The sequence below is a fragment of the Carettochelys insculpta genome, chromosome 6, assembly GCF_033958435.1.
Source record: "Carettochelys insculpta isolate YL-2023 chromosome 6, ASM3395843v1, whole genome shotgun sequence".
Classification (NCBI taxonomy): domain Eukaryota; kingdom Metazoa; phylum Chordata; order Testudines; family Carettochelyidae; genus Carettochelys; species Carettochelys insculpta.
This window is the reverse complement of record NC_134142.1, coordinates 16036980-16054071: the sequence shown is the minus strand read 5'-3', so window position 1 is coordinate 16054071 and position 17092 is coordinate 16036980. Positions and strand designations below refer to the sequence as shown.

The 17092-nt window shown below is 40.5% G+C and overlaps 1 protein-coding gene across 5 annotated transcripts in view; it reads left to right on the top strand.

The window, feature by feature from the left end:
- The window catches only part of PPP2R5E (protein phosphatase 2 regulatory subunit B'epsilon), a 103711-nt gene that overhangs the window by 46948 nt on the left and 39671 nt on the right, over positions 1-17092 (top strand). For all 5 annotated transcript variants that reach the window (XM_074996326.1, XM_074996329.1, XM_074996328.1 and 2 more), the window contains exon 3: positions 9677-9873. In XM_074996326.1, the coding sequence (XP_074852427.1) occupies positions 9677-9873 (197 nt within the window). The remainder of the gene's footprint in view (positions 1-9676; positions 9874-17092) is intronic.

The window sequence follows — 17092 nt, the reverse complement described above, 5'->3', positions numbered from 1 at the left end:
ATCTCCTCATAAATGAGGATGAGTCCGCTCTGTTGCCAGTCCAGAGGATAGTGTTCGTGGGAACACTTCTGGACTCTGACCATGGCAGGACATTCCTCCCAGAGATATGTTCTCAAACCATTGTGCATATCGTTTCCAGTCTCTGATAGTTCCTCACCAAAACAGTAAGGAACTGCTTGAAGTTGCTGGGCTGCATGGCAACTTGCACATCAATGTTGCAGTATGGCAGCTCAGGTTTAGGTCCCTCCATTTCTGTCTGGCATCAGTCTACACACCAAACAGAGACAATCTCGACACAGTAGTAACTCTACCCAGGGAGATCCTGGACTCACTCCTGTGGTGGACAGATCCTCAGATGGTTTGTATGGGCATCCCGTTTGCAGTACAGCAGCCATCCCTGTCAAGATCAGGGCAAATGAGCCACAGTCATTCTCATGGCCTCATTGGTACACTTCCCTGCTGGAATTGTCTCTGGAGACTCCAGTCATGCTTCCCCTTATCTTGGACCTTCTTACGCAATACCCCAGTCACCTATGCCACCCGAACCTCAAATTCCTCTGTCTTGTAGCATTGAACCTACATAGCTGAATCCATTGAAGCTTTCATGCTTAAACTAGGTTGAACAAGTCCTGCTAAGTAGTAGAAAGTTATCCACAAGAGCCTCTTATCTCAGCAAATGGAAGAGATTTCCAGTCTGGTCAGAGCAGCAGGATTTCACCCCACTGTGCACTGCATTACGAACCCTTCTGGATTGTTCAAGGCCTGACAGTGCTCTATATGTACAAAGTGAGAGGACAAGACTTTTTAAGAGAATCTCCCAGACTCTCCATTGCAGATAAAAAGGCACAACAATTTCAGCTCAAAAATTCTCCAAATGGGTCTTGAACTATATTAAACTCTGTCACCAGATTTGCAGTGAAACACCTTCTTCAATACTCTCACATTCTGTAAGATCTATCTTCTTGTCTGCTGCCTTCTCCGAGGATATCCCTGTATCAGAATCTGCAGAGCAGCTACCTTGGCATACTCACACATCTTTCCAGAACACTCTGATGTTCTGGGGGACTCCACAGTTTCCTCATCTGGAACAGATTCAACTGTAAAGCCCCAGTCTTCAGTGGGCTGCGCGGGGAAGCACTGCTCACAGGAGCCACCTACGCTGGGGCATCCATAGGAATGCTACTTGAACAAGAGGGAAGTTGCTTATCTTGTAAAGTAATGATGGTTCTTCGAGATGTACAAGTGAAAAGTGGTCTGAATGAACTCCCTAATCTATGTGTATACATGAGTAATGTAGGTGCAGGTTAACCCTCCATTTTTGGCTCTCAGTACATGTCCTGCTTGCATAATGTTTAAAAATAGAGAACAAGAGTTGGGCAACAACTTTGAAAAAGCAGCTTATTCTAGATGAGCACTTACTGATTTCATAATGCATTCATAATATTGTCAATTAGCTATGAAAATTAAATGAAAGTAATCAGGCAGATTACTTCTCAGGGTGTGTGTAAGAGGGACAAAATATATGTATATCCTAACACTTTTTGAGTCGGTTCTACTTTGAAAATTGTCTGTGTAAACGTACCTTTTTACGTAATAGATCTGCCTTCTTTATTTGGTACAATGCTGCAAGACAGCATAGAATCTATAGTACTTCATTGTGTGTCAACAATGGAATTGTTTTGTAAATCCAGCTACTGGACCAGTTAGTTATGTCAGGGCAAATTGTCTGGCAAAAATTGTGATGCAGAGGTATGTAAGTGATGGGATATTTTGGCATTCAGAATACGTACAAACTGGTGATGCACAAGAAGGAACTGAAATTGGCTTTCAGATCCCTTGAAGTTTGCAGGGCTGAGAGCAAAATACCTTTTCAAGTGTAAACCGAACATGTTTAATCTGGACATCACTGAGCTGCAAACATATGTGCAATGCCATTTTTAGAATTACTTCGGAATAGGATCGCACTTGATTATTTAGCTATAAATGTAATGTTTCTGCATTTTGCTTTATTTTTTCATTTACAGTAGTCTAAATATAATAAATTAACATTTTATTTGTTTGGAAATGTGTAATCATGTACCTTAATACTTGCATTAACAGCACCAATGTGAAAAACACAACATGGCAGAGAATAATCAGCATTCTAAAGTAGTTTGATGCATTTATCCCAAGAAAATAAGGATTTAGTGAGAGATACTTTATTCCAAAAAATACACAATTTATGTAGGACCTACGATTTTAAGTAGATACAGCAATAAAGGGGTTGTCTAGATCTGAGTTGTCTAATAAGAGTAAAATACAAAGTTTATTCCATATAATCTGATGCTGAAATGGTTTCACGTTCTGGGGAAGGTAAGTGAGTGCAGTGTTCTCTTGTGTTTGGAAGGCTTAAGTAAGATCTGACAGCTAATGCAGGTGAAAACATTTATTTTTAATTACTCATTTTCCTCTTTGCTATAGGATCTATTTTGCATTCAATTTGTTTGTATTTTTTCAAGTTTAATAATGTATCACATAAAATTTCCAAAGTATAGGTGATGTTTATTGTTTATGCACAAGCTAATAAATCCAAGTAATGAATGTAGTGGAAAATAATAACTTCCTTTTAAAACATTGTGATGCTGAATTTAGTACTAATGAAAACAAATAGTCTGATAGTATTGATTTTGGGGCAAGCATGGTATATGTGTACATTTTACATTTTTATTGCATACGTTTGAAATATTTCGTTGCTAATATGAAACCCTTCTGTTTGTTCTGTGTCCAGGCACCTATTGAGTAGAAATGGCTAATCGGTCCCAATTGTGTGATGGTTTTGTAATTTGTAAAATGATGATGAGTGTGACCTTAACTCGCTTTAATTTGTGATCTTGAGGATTTGAAGCAAGCTTTCTAAACATGAACAGCTAGTGCACAAACTCATTTTTCTACCTAACCCTTAGGAAAATACTTCTAATTTGTTTATAAAACTTATGTTTTGTATCAAGAGCATCATATTTCTAAAATACAAAGTAGATGTTCTACAGCAGTGGTTCTCAAACCTCTTGGCATCACATCCCCTCCTTTTGATTTTTTGAGAAACCCTCACACCCCCTGGCCTCTTCTTTACCATCATCCAACCCCCCTTTTAACAAAATACTCAATTAATGATGTAAAATAAACCCAAAAACTTGATATTAAAATGTTATTTAAAACTAAAAACAAGGACATGTAGTATTTCTTGGCCCCCCACAGGCCACCAGGTCTGATCGCGACAGTCGCCTGCCCACCTGAGACCTGTGCTGCTAAAGCTGCCTGCCTGAGCCCCACACCGCTGGGCCCAGCCACCTGCCGGCTGCCTGAGCCTCACCCTGTTGGGACCGGCCACCTGCCCGCCCCAGCTGCGGGCCAACTGCCCGAGCCACCCACCCAAGCCCCATACTGCCAGGGCCAGCTGCCCACCTGCCATCGCGAGCAGGCTGAGCCCCATGTTGCTAGGGCTAGCCACCTGCCTGCCAGCCTGAGCTGCCCAAGCCCTGCACTGCTGGGACCAGTTGCCCGAGCCCTGCACTGCCAGGCCCAGCTGCCAGCCCAAGCTGCCTGAACCCTGTGATGCCAGGGTCAGCTGCCCGAGCACCACGAGTTCCACAAGCTAGCCGGCCGAGCCTCGTGAGCTGCCCGCCTGAGCCCCTCCCATCCCACAGAGCCAGGTACCATCAGCCCTGCCGTTCTTACCCCCATCCCCCTCACCTGAGCCAGGCATCCCCAGCCTCTCATTTAACCCTGTCCTCACCCTGTTCCCCACCTCCCTGCCAACCCACAGTCACTCATCTTTGCAGAAGGCAGCTGGCTCCATGTGGGGCTTTGCTGGCTGTCTGCTCTTTGTATCAGCTGCACCAGGTCGCCCAGGTAAAATGGCGCAGGGGCTGAGAGCCAGAAGCAAAGGCCTGCTCTTTCTTCTGGTTGGAGTGAGTTGGGTCACCTCATGTCCACCCTGGAATTTCTTCACACACCCCCATGCCCCCTGTTTTGGGAAACCATGTTCTACAGTATATAAACCAATAATAGTACAATGGGAAAGATTTAGCTTCTTTGAAGAAAGACACTCAAATGTACAGCAATATAGAGTAACAAATAAATAGAAAGGGTTGTGCAGATTGGTGTTGGGATTATTTAGTTTGAGAAAAGCAACTAAAAGGTAGTATGACTGAAATATTTTAAAGTATTTTGGGGTTATTATTTCAGGAGTGCTAATACAGATCAAGTTGCCCAGGTGTTTCCACTATAATGGTCTATTTTGATTTGGTTATAACTGTCTGACTCATAGTAATTTTTGTTACAGGCTACTGATTATTCATAAATGTTAGAGAGTTAAATTCATCTGGAAATCTGATATGATGTTCTTTAGTGTGTGTTTTTAAATGCCTTAAAGGGGAAACTGTCAAGCTTTTCATCACTCAAAGGTCATTTTCTTTAAAGATTTGAAAGTGAGGATTCTCGCAACCACCTTCCTTCTAAAAGAATTCTATATTTTCTGGTATGTCTTAAATGTCATGCATCCCTCACTTTTTGTATTTATAGTGTTTCACAGTAGCCCGTGAGAGCAAACATCTGACCTTCGTGAGTATCCTAATCTTTATAACTGCTAACAAATAAACTTGTAAAATATTCAGGATAACTAAATTTTGTGCTGTAAAAACTTGCTTTTGCTACTTTAAAAAAAACGAAAACATTGCAAAATTTCCTGCGAACAACGGGACTTTGCATTGCAAAATTCCTTGGAAACAATGGGACTTCAGACATAAATTTTCCTCGTTTGGTATCTTATTAATTAATTATGCAAGTTTAATTTTTTTTCTTGCTGGAAATTGAAACTTGACTGTAGACGAAGTGATTTTTGTTCTTAGTTTTCATGTTTTCTTTGACTTTTTCAGCTTTACATGACCATTTTTCAGCTTTTAATTCCGTGGTACAATGCGTAACATAAAGTAGAATCTATTGGGTCTAATCTGTCTTTGTTTTTATTATGAGATAATTATTGCTGTGTATGTTAAGAAATCTGCTACCGTTGTAATATTAGTAGTGATTTTCTAAGGTATGTAGTTATGCATGTCAGCATATCCCAAGTAAATATTAATTTCTGATTCATAACTAGAAATCTGTACGTAGTTTTACCTTATTTTTTTTGCGTAAACAATTAATCTGTGATCATTTCAGTTTGGTAGACTATGACAGTAATACTAAATTGTATTTGGAGGTGCATTTACAGTGTGTGTGCTGGCTGTAATATTATCAGCAAGGAAGCCGACAGTTTTATTGCCCTATGCTGTTTTGCTGTGAAAATCTTTCATAATTTCTTCTCCAGCTCATCCCTTGGCTTCAAGAGACTAGAAAGATTATATAGCAGCATCTTTGGACTTCTGTTCATAGATGGCAGTTTTTTAAAGAACTGAACTTGCATGATGGAAAACTGAATTAAAGCAGTTGATGACAGCAACACAAAATAACTTGAACATGGATGATTGATTTGTTGATTTCTGCTGACCTATATCCTCTCGTGCTGAGTGCGTCTTGCTTCCTAAAGTTCTTTGTTATGCTCATCCTCCCTTCCCAACAGAACTGCCAGTAGCATTTCCAAAACTGTAGTACATTCAGATTCTTCCCAGGAATTGATCGCTGTTATAATTGATTGCTTAAATGATTATTTGCTTCTTAAAGAAAACTAAACCAAGAAAAGTTTTCATAATTTGTGTACTGATTACAAACAGTCTGTAACTTAGTTTTAATGTGTTTTCTGGTATAGTGTGTGGTACACGGAATCATCCAGAATTCTTTGTAGTTTCTGCTTCTGAAAATAAACTCCTATTTTCTCCCCAAGATTTCTATTATGAGAACTTTGAGATTAACAATTATTGTAGTGCTTTTTAAATTTTGGATTGTAGTTAAGATTGTACTATCGTAGCTGTAGCAAGTTGACATAAGCTATGTAATGTGTTCCAGGTTGAGCTGTGCTGTTAGGTTTTTGGCTAGGAACCATTTTTTGAGTTAATTTTCCTTTGACACATACTGGCCGTGTCTACACGTGCCCCAAACTTCGAAATGGCCACGCAAATGGCCATTTCGAAGTTTACTAATGAAGCGCTGAAATGCATATTCAGCGCTTCATTAGCATGCGGGTGGCAGCGGCGCTTCAAAATTGACGCTCCTTGCCGCCGCGTGTTTCGTCCAGACGGGGCTCCTTTTCGAACGGACCCCGCCTACTTCGAAGTCCCCTTATTCCCGTCAGCTCATGGGAATAAGGGGACTTCGAAGTAGGGGGGGTCCTTTCGAAAAGGAGCCCCGTCTGGACATGCCGCGCGGTGGCAATCCGCATCAATTTCAAAGCGCCGCTGCCGCCCGCATGCTAATGAAGCGCTGAATATGCATTTCAGCGCTTCATTAGTAAACTTCGAAATGGCCATTTGCGTGGCCATTTCGAAGTTTGGGGCACGTGTAGACACAGCCACTGTGTGTCTAATATAAGCGCAGTCTTCCCTTCCATCCAGAGGGTGCTTGACTTCCCCTCTCCCCCCCAACACTCTTCCAAGCCCCCAACCCTGTCTGCCTCTTCTTGCCCCTGATCCTGGCCTGAGGCCTTGCTCTGACTCCCGGTTTTGACCCTACTCCATCCCTGTCCCTTCCCTCAAGCGCATGCCATCCCCACTTCTCCCAACCCTCCACCACACTATGAAAAAGGTGTTGTATGGTGTGCAGGAGGCACGGGGAGGGGTTGATCAGAGGAGCCACTGTTATGCAGGGGGCTCTGGACGTAGTTTGATTACCAGTGGAGGCTAAGCACCCACTAACTTTTTTTCCCATGGATGCTCCAGAGATGGATTCAGCACCTATGGTAATAATACAGATCCATACCTCTACCTTCTCATCCACTAAAAATACACCGTTTGTATAAAAATGCATATATGTATGCACATAATGTCATAGATTTTACTGATGCAATATGTAAGTTGCAAAGAAACATAGCGAATTATAAGAAGTTTTGAAAAAGATTACAGGTTAGAACTAAGTATTTCATATATGCTGTAGAAATAAAACTGACATACACCTGATTACAATGGACAACAAATAACCCGTTCAAAATGTAGCTTATGTTTCGGAAGAGATTGTTCATGCCTATCTCAGAGAAGACTGGGTTCCAGAATCTGTCAACACACTAAGCAAGCTAAAAGCGTTCCCCCTGCTTTCCTCCAGCTGCACAACTGTCAGGCTCACAGCCACATGGCTGGGGGAAGACAGGGGGAAGGGGCTTTTAACATGCCTAGCTGCTCACAGATGCGGGCAGCTAACCAAGCTAAAAGGCTTCCCCCTGCTTTCCGTGAGCAGCACCACTGGAGGAAGGCAGGGAGAAGCAGCCAGGAAACTGATTAGCCCTGGTGGGCTGGTCAGCTGCAATCAGAGGGGAGCTGGGAACCAAGCGGCAGCCTGGTTCCTTCCCCCGCCCAACTTGTGCAAAAATTCGAGTTATGCTGGGGTTGAAAGAATGGAACCCTTTTTTATCTCAAGGGTTTACTGTACTTTGATAGTTTTCAGAATGTGGCAGTGATTGGCTGCTCCATCTCAAAGGCTTTTATTTCTGGAGATTTGCAAGACTTCAGTCTATCACCTCTTCTGTTCACCATCTATACAGAGCCTCTGGGAATGTGTTGTATGGAATTAGAACACAATATAAATTGCAGTATCATTAGAACAATACTGACACCTATCTGGCATCTTCTTCTCTGACTCAGACATGGCTGTTGTGGAGGTGACTCACTAAATGCCTAGCAAAATCTGTGATCTGGAACAAAACCACCTATCTGTAACTCAGCTTGGCCACAACAAGGGTTATTCTCTGTATCATGTAGGCTGATGGAATCTGTAATTGCTCCAGAAGTGCTACACATACAAGAAGAAATTGCAGAGGGCATTGAGCTTTGCAATGTCAAAAATTTACATATTTTAGTACAGAATGTCAGCCATATGGCTATGATGATGTATTCTTTGTTTCTACAGCAATCCAATATCTTCACTGATTTTTAAGATTATATTGGTGGAAAATAATGAATGCACAGTGGATTACAAAGCATCTTTTAATCAACACTTTACATGACTACAATTGTATCATAGATTTAAAATAAAATGAATTTGAGCCTTTAAAATTTTGAGGAATCGTTAAGATTAATTTTTATTCTGAAAACGTTTACTTTTGTAAAATTCTCAAGTTTTTTAAACTTGAATTAGGCATAGGTGTATATATAATTTTAATTTAAATCTTGGATTAACGTGTTTTACTCTAAAATAAACTACACTTGTCCAATTTCCTGTGCTTTCCGAGTATCCTTTAACCTGATCAATCAACACTATAGTTTAAAGATTAAAAAACAAAACAGTACATGCCAGTAGGCCAAATTCTGGTCCTCCTTTAGATTTATGCATCTCGTGTTTAAGAAAAGTGGACTATGTAAAGAGTGTATGACTTGTATTAAGAGAAGAAGGTGTGGTCTTTTGCAGATTAAAACAATATACATGACAAATTTATGGAATGTTATGCTTTTTCTAGCTGAAACATGAATAGAATAAACTTGCATATTTTATTTGTAACATTTCTTTGAAGACCTTTGTTCTGTCTAAACCTCTGGAGTTAAGCTGCAGTTTCTTATAAAGAGGGGTGAGAGGCAAGAAGGTAGCCTTCCTCAGTTGGCATCTTTTTTTGCTTAATTAACATCAAAGATCCTTTGCGTACTTTTGTTTAAAATAATCATAAATGCCTGGTGTACATAAAAATCATATAAAGTAAAATTTCTGCATATTCTTTGGAAATGTATTTAATATGGTAATAACCTTCTGGTGTGTCAAGTGTTTGAGCATATTTTATGATAGTACCACTGAGTCCATTGTTGTTTCATGTAGTTTTGCTAAGTGACTGATCCAGTAAGACTGGCAAAACAGAGAAAAGCAGCAAATGTATATACTTTATCAGCCAAGGATATTTTACTAATTTGTGAGAAGGTGCCTGTTCAGTTAACATATAAGGATATATAAAGGATAGCTATTCTGCTGCTTTGACAGGATTTTATAACAGAAAAGCTTGGTTGGCTACTGCAAAATTACAATTGATTTAATTACAGAAAGTGTCAGTATGGAAATAAAAATTTAATAGGACTGTGACCTTGTTTGAACAAACATAGTTTTAATAGAAGTCATATGGCGTTGCTGTATGGTACAGCAATTTTTGAAATATATAGATTGAACATATAGAAGTATCAAGTTTTTGCAATTTTTCTACTTCTTTATATTAGTGTGGCTTTGATCCTGTGAGGTGTGAGTATCCTCTGATTCCAGTGAAATCGGTGTTACTCAGTTTCTTAACATCTTACAGAATTAGATCTCATTTAGTTATGTTTGTACTCTCCTCTAAGTTTCAGACGTCTTGTAAATCTTACTTTTAAAAACAAAAGATTAAATAGAGTGTTACATGGTAGCCAGGATCTCAACGACTAAATAATAATATGACATTTCCTACAAAGGCTTTGTTAGGTTGAGCGCTGTTTTATAAAACTGTATGGAACACTGCTTTCTTGTGAAATTGCTCTTCAAAAAGAATTCCTGTTTCATATGAAAAGATGCCAGACTCACAAAGATTTCCTTTCTTGTTTCATAGACGTTCCATCTTCAGAGCAGCCTGAACTGTTCCTAAAGAAACTTCAGCAGTGCTGTGTAATTTTTGACTTCATGGACACACTATCAGACCTTAAAATGAAAGAATACAAGCGCTCCACTCTTAATGAACTGGTGGACTACATTACAATAAGCAGAGGCTGTTTGACAGAGCAGACTTACCCTGAAGTAGTTAGAATGGTGAGTTTTTTCTTTACTGTGGACACTTTAGATCCACATACAATGCCAGTTACATATTGAGACTAAAATGAATCCTGGAATAAGCAGACAAAATGTGGCCTTGGGTTTGCATTTTCTAGTAGACAACTCTAGGGGATACTTCTTCTAAGACCACTAAAAGAAATTTTTACTTGCAGATAAGCAAAGTCAAATTAGATTATCCACACACCCGTGTCAAGTATGTAGGAAACTATACCCAGAGCAATTCAGATTTCAGCATTCAGAATACAAAGTAGAGAGAAACTTTTGGTCCCCCCCCCCCCCCCAGTGAAAGAGAATGGAATAATTGTAGAATGTGTTTATTTTTGTAGGATAAAAGCCAGGTTTAAAGGCAATGAAAATCTCATCTCTAAGGAACTTTGTCACTTTTGCCATATAACTGAGCATAGTGATAGCTAAATGTGGTACATAGGCTCAACATTAAAATTGCGGTGCTTTGCTTTGTAGACTCACAGCAACTGCAATTAAGAGGTCACCAGGAGTTCTCAATGGTAGTGGTAATCTTATTAATAAATTATCAGTTAACACAAGTACCTCCAACATAAGTATTGAACTATTGCAGATAACATGAAGTGAAGAATATTTATTGCAAGCTTTAAGGTAGATATTATAAAATCTAATTAAATTGCCACCTGTAGCAAAAGACAGATATATTCAGAAATAGACTTTGTGATGTTGATACTGTACTGTACTGGTATTGTTGATCATTGAATCTGATAATAGCCACTCACTTTTGGAGAACTAGGTTTGGATTTTACAGTTCAATATGTGTGCATCCTATGTTTTTTGTTAAACATAAATTATACTCTCATACATACCTGCTCTAGTGATTGTGTGGAATTGTGTAGAAGTGTATGTTTTATACAGCTAGAACATGAATTTGTGTGTTTATATGTTGTGTGCATATATATTATATGTGTGAAACATACAAAAAACTCCATTAAAAGAATGTTGTTTTCATATAGAAACTTAATCCTGACATTTCCTAACTTCCAAGAGCTTGTTTGCAACCTTCACATTGTTACTGCGCCTTGTTATGTAATTTATAATTAGATATTGCACAGGCAACATCTAATTCAGCCTTCTTATGCGTCTGCATAATGTTACAGTTTAGAATTATATGATCACATACTGTTTTTTCCATGGGACTCCTGCCTTGTCCAGTACACATGAAGGATGGTGCTTACTGAGTGAACAGCTATCCAATATCATGTTTTATCATCATTGTTGCATGTGTGGTTCTAAGCTTTAATTACTGTACAACATTCAAATCCTGCTCTGAATATATTATTATTATTATTATTATTAGTTTTCTCCTTGGGTTTTAGTATCGGAGATCTTCACAAACATTAACTAATTGGTCTTCACGAAACTCTTATATGGCTGGGGTAATATTTCCATTTTAGAGGTGAGAAAGTGAGACAGGGATTAAGGTGAAAAGCACCCAGTAATTTTAGATTCCCAATTTAAGGTGGACATGGCTTGATTTTTCTCAGACTACATAACCTTTTATTTCATTGTTATTAGTTTAGAGCAGAACTTTTATTGGCCTCAGTTGCAGCTGTGACTGCTCAGCACTTCTGGAAATCAGGCAAAATGCAAGTTGGGCCCTCAAAGTTCATCGTCATTTCTGAAAAGTTTTGGTTTAAGTGACTTGTCCAGCATCACACAGGAATTCTGTGGCAAAGGCAGGAATAGAATCCAGTTCTCCAGGGCTGCATTCATATGCCTTAGCCAGATAAGGATCCTTTCTCTTCTTGCAGTTCCCTTCCTCACTTACTGCACATTTTCCAAGTGCTACAATACATGAAGAAGAGGGTCTTATGGACCAGTGGCTCTCAACCTTTCCAGATCACTGTACCCCTTTTTGAATTCAGTTTTGCTGCGTATAACCCGTTTCACCTCATTTTAAAAATTTGCTGACAAAATCAGACATAAAAGTATGGAAGTGTCACAACACAGTATTACTGAAAAAGTTGCTGTCTTTTAACATATATAATAACTTGATAGAAATATAAATATTGTACTTACATTTCAGTGTGTAAAAGTAATTGTATAAAATTTTAGTTTGTACTGGCTTTGCTAGTGCGCTTTTTGTAGCCTGGTGTAAAGTAAGGCAAGTTATCTAAATGAGTTAGAAGTCCTGGAAAACCTCTGCATATCCCCAGTTGACAACCAGAGTTTCCTTCTCTGTGTAACATATTCATTCCCTGATCCTGGTTCATTCTGTGCACTAAAGGTGCAAAGGGTTGTCCTGTGGCTACAATAATTGTCATTAAATTAAACACAGTATCATAATGTATATGCATAAGGGAGGCAAATCAAGGTTTTATAGGCAATGTCAGTTCTTTCATTTCCTAATTTTTGAGTATTTGGCTTTAATGTGCTTTTAAATGTGGCTTTGTATGTGATTTTTTTTTTTTTTTTTTAAAGAAAAATCCTGAAAAAACAGAAATTTCATCCTGTGGAACCATGCCGACTTCCAAATGGTTCATCAGCAGTGTTGGGAACTTTATATCCACAGCACAAGTTTCTGCTTCTTAATACTGGGACTAACTGATAGCAGTATTAGATTTCCATCATCTGTTGTCCTCTGGTTTATCCTTGTCTGAGTCTGTCATCTTCCTTACACTGAGCTCCATGTAGCAGTACTAGCTGCTCAGTCCTCTGTGTTTTAGTCAAGCTAGTTCCTCTGGCTCACTGCTTTGGATGCCAACAGAGGAACATTGAGACCACAGGAGAAAGTCTCTCTTCCTATGCCTGGTGTCACAGCAGGCCATCCTTTCCAGGAGAGAGAACTGCAGTGAAAGTACTGCTTAGCCCCTGCATGCTGTGTGCAAACTATTTCTGGGGTTCCTGGCTGCCAAGTGGCTAATAACTTGCACAAATTTAGGCAGATTTTCACAGGACAGCCAAAATTCACATGCTTGACAACACAACTCATCTGTCAAATTTCTGTAAAGCATGGTGCCCCTTGGCTAAGCAGTAGACACTTTGGGAACGTTGCAGCAGGTCACTTTTCGTTGTTGGAGAGAAATTGATGTTGTGACATTAGGTATGCTGTAACTTGTTTCTTTACAATCTGTACAAGTCCTTTTATTCTTAAACTGAGATAGGCCTAACTATGGGAATGCAACTTTGTATGCCTATTCAGTGACTGTGAACAGCCACAAGAACAGCTGCATGGGCATGTTTCTCCAGGTGTTTGGCTATCCTCCCTTTTCTCATTGATCTTTCCTTTTTGGCACACCTGCAGTGTGCAGCAGCAGTCAGTAAAGCAAATAGGATGTTAGGAATACTTAAAGGGATAGAAAATAAGACAGAATATCTTACTTCCCCTGTATAAAACTATGGTATGCCCACATCTTGAGTACTGCGTGCAGATGTGGTCTCCTCACCTCAAAAAAGATATATTGGCGTTAGAAAAGGTTCGGAAAAGGGCAACTAAAATGATTAAGGATTTGGAACAGGTCCCATGTGAGGAGAGGCTAGAGGGACTGGAACTTTTCAGTCTAGAAAAGAGGAGACTGAGGGGCGATATGATAGAGGTATATAAAATCATGAATGGTGTGGAGAAAGTGAATACAGAAAAGTTATTTACTTGTTCCCATAATATAAGAACTAGAGGTCACCAAATGAAATTAATGGGTAGCAGGTTCAAAACTAATAAAAGAAAGTTTTTCTCCACACAGCGTACAATCAACCTGTGGAACTCCTTACCAGAGGATGCTGTGAAGGCCAGGACTCTAACAGAGTTTAAAAAAGAGCTCGATAAATATTTGGAGGTTAGGTCCATAGATGGCTATTAGCAAGGGGTAAGGTATGGTGACTAGCCTTTTGTCGAAGGCGGGAGATGGATGGCAGGAGAGAAATCGCTCGATCATTATCTTCGGTTCACCTCCTCTGGGGCACCAGGCATTGGCTACTGTCGGCAGACAGGTTACTGGGCTAGATGGACCTTTGGTCTGACCCAGTATGGCCGTTCTTATGTCATGATACAGTCAGGAGCCAGGAGAGCAACAGCAGATTCAGGCTTTGTAAATTCATCACACTGCTCTGTGTTGACTGCTCAGAACATTTATCACAGTAATATTTTGATGTTAATCTATTGTATCTTAAGATGGGTGGTCAGCGTCTGGCCCTTTAGACCTTTCACTCTAACCCTCCAGCTCCTGCCCGGAAGCAGTCAGGGGCAGTGTTCCTTTGTAAGCTAAGCGCTTGTGCAGCTGTCTGGGAGAGATTCATGCACCACGCAGCTGATCAGCAGAGCACACACAGCACCCACAGCCAGCAGCATATGTTTGCATTGGGGTGCACATCGCTGTATGCATTGGTGCACATAACATAATTTATTTCACCCATGGATAAAAAAATTACCAGGAATCCTGGTCAGAAGTGTTCCCCTTTCCAGTACTCCAGCTAGGGATCAGGGTCTGGTGTTTTGCCCCACTCGGCACAGTTTCCAAAAGCAGGGGCAGTCGGGGCTCCATATATTGCCCCTGCCCCAAGCACCGGCTCTGCAGCTCCCATTGGCTAGGAGGTAAGTGCCACCCAGATCTTTTGTCCATGAGCCCCCCTCTGCATCTCAAACCCTGCCTGAGTCTTGATTACCTATCCCACCTTTCAAACCCTTTGATCCTTGTCTGGTATACCCTCCTGTACCACATCCTGATCCACAGCCCCACCCATGTCTGCCTCCTCAGCCAGAGCCCTTACTCCCTCCTCCTCATGCCTCAGTCCCCTTCCCCAGCTGAGAGCCACTTCCTGCCCTCCAGACACCTTAGTCCTAGCCTGGAGTACCTTCAGGTCTTCATTTCTGGCCCAACCTCAAAAACGCTGCACCTTCATCCAGAGCCCTTGCCCCCTCTGTACAATTTCCATACTGAGATGTGGCCCTCGGGCAAAAAAGGTAGCATGTCTCTGTCTTAAGAGCGACATGCTAGAGTATTCTCTTTACTCTGGTGTCTAGCATACAATTCTAGGAGGCTTTTGGTTGCCAAGTTACCCATCTAGGAATTAATATTAGCCAGTTAAGTGATTCTTTTTTTAAAGGGGAGGGGGAAGGGAGAGGTGATAAAGATGCCTGTTTTGAGCTGAAAGTTTGACACACTAGTATTTGTATGAAGATCAGTGGCTGCTTACTTACTTCTAGCCCTGATTATCTGAAGGCTTGTAACTTTAAAATTATGACATTACTGGAAGATTTACAAAGCTGTGCTCAGGTCCTTAGTTTTGGGGCTTTTTGGAAAATAAAATGGAAATGTACACGCTTCATTTAAATCATTGCTCTGGAGAAGGACTGGTGATAAGAGTTTCACTGTGCGGGCTGCCCTGAGGAAACAGGACCATTCCAGCCCCCTCTCACCATAGCATCTTGGTGCCACATGAGAAACACCTCTCCATTGCACAGCTGGAGGAGGGGTGCGTGTCTAATGACTGGGGAAGGTCCAAGAATGTCTCCTCACTATGCTCCCTAGCCAGAGTGAGGAATGCAGCAAACTGTGTACTTTTCACTTGGCTCCCTGGTGAAGTGGGAGCAGCCAGCAAAGTTCCCGTACGAACCAGGAAGGGGGCTCATCTTCCCTAAGGAATGCCTGGGTAACTTGCCCCAAGCCAGCCCTTTTCATCTGCTTGGTGATTCTTTCTCTTTTCTGTATGGTTTTATGAGAAGCAATCCCATTCCAGCACATCCCATTTTCCTGGCTTTAAGTTACGATAAGAGGAAGCTATATACAAATTTAGTTGTCCTTACTCTTACTGTTTTAGAAGGAGCTCTTGAACACAGAGACAAATACTCTCTCTTCCATATAGCTACTATGTATTTATAAAGCTTTTTAGGTCATTTGTAGTGTTTTCTAAAATGTTAGTTGTAATTTTTCTCTGCCTGTGAAATTTTGACTTCGGATACTAAAGCATCTTGGCTTTATAAATTACTTATAAAATTATTTTAAAACTTTAAACGTTTTTAATTTTTTCATAGCATACTTGTTGCGTGTATAGTATAAAAGTGTTATTTAATATGATTTGATATGATCAGCATAGCTTACTCATGGATCTGTTGCTTGCAACTTGTGCAGTGCATGGTATTTAAAACTTTGTTATGGTCCAGTATTGTGGTATTATATATGTTCTCTCTCTCTCTCTCTTATGTTTGTGTGCATCCCCTTTCCCCAAATTTATGTTTTTCAGTCTATTTTTCATCAGTCTGGTTTGCTTGTTTTAAATTTTAATCTCTGCTGTAATTCTGGAATTTGTATGGGAAGTAAGTCTTGTTAGTAGTCACTTGACAAGTAAGGTCATCACTGGCCTTACGAGGATTATCGATATCACTTGCTGTGGGAGAAAAGCTGGCATTTGTGCTATTGGAAATTGAAGGATTTATTCAGAAGGCCTGTGTTGCACAAATCCCATATTTTCTCTGCAGTTTTTGGTTTATTGGTTAGGGAGTACTTTACATCTTGTAGTATTCAGCAGCTCTGATGAAAAAGGTCCTCATCATTTAAAACTGAATGTAAGCAAAGAAAATGTCAGTGATCGTTTTATGAGGAAAATAATATGACTCTTAGGCCGTGTCTACGCTAGCCCCAAACTTCGAAATGGCCATGCAAGTGACCATTTCGAAGTTTACTAATGAAGCGCTGAAATACATATTCAGTGCGTCATTAGCATGCGGGGGGCTGCGGCACTTTGAAATTGATATGCCTTGCCGCTGGGCGGCTCGTCCCAACGGGACTCCTTTTCGAAAGGACCCCCCCTACTTCGAAGTCCCCTTATTCCCATCTGCTCATAGGAATAAGGGGACTTCGAAATAGGTGGGGTCCTTTCGAAAAGGAGCCCCGTCGGGACGAGCCGCGCAGCGGCAAGGTGCGTCAATTTCGAAGTGCCGCGGCCGCCCTCATGCTAATGAAGCGCTGAATATGTATTTCAGCGCTTCATTAGTAAATTTCTAAATGGCCATTTGCATGGCCATTTCGAAGTTTGGGGCTAGTGTAGACATGGCCCTGGTGTGAAATAACTTGCCACTGTCTGAGCAGAATTTGCTGGCTTAGAATACTGATGGTGATTTTGCTAGCTGGTTAAGCACTGTTAGTTGAATAAAATCAATGTTTGTATTTATCTGTACTGTGTCTTACAGGGTTCTTGTATTAGGGCTTTTGTTAGGTGAACATGTAGATTAAGA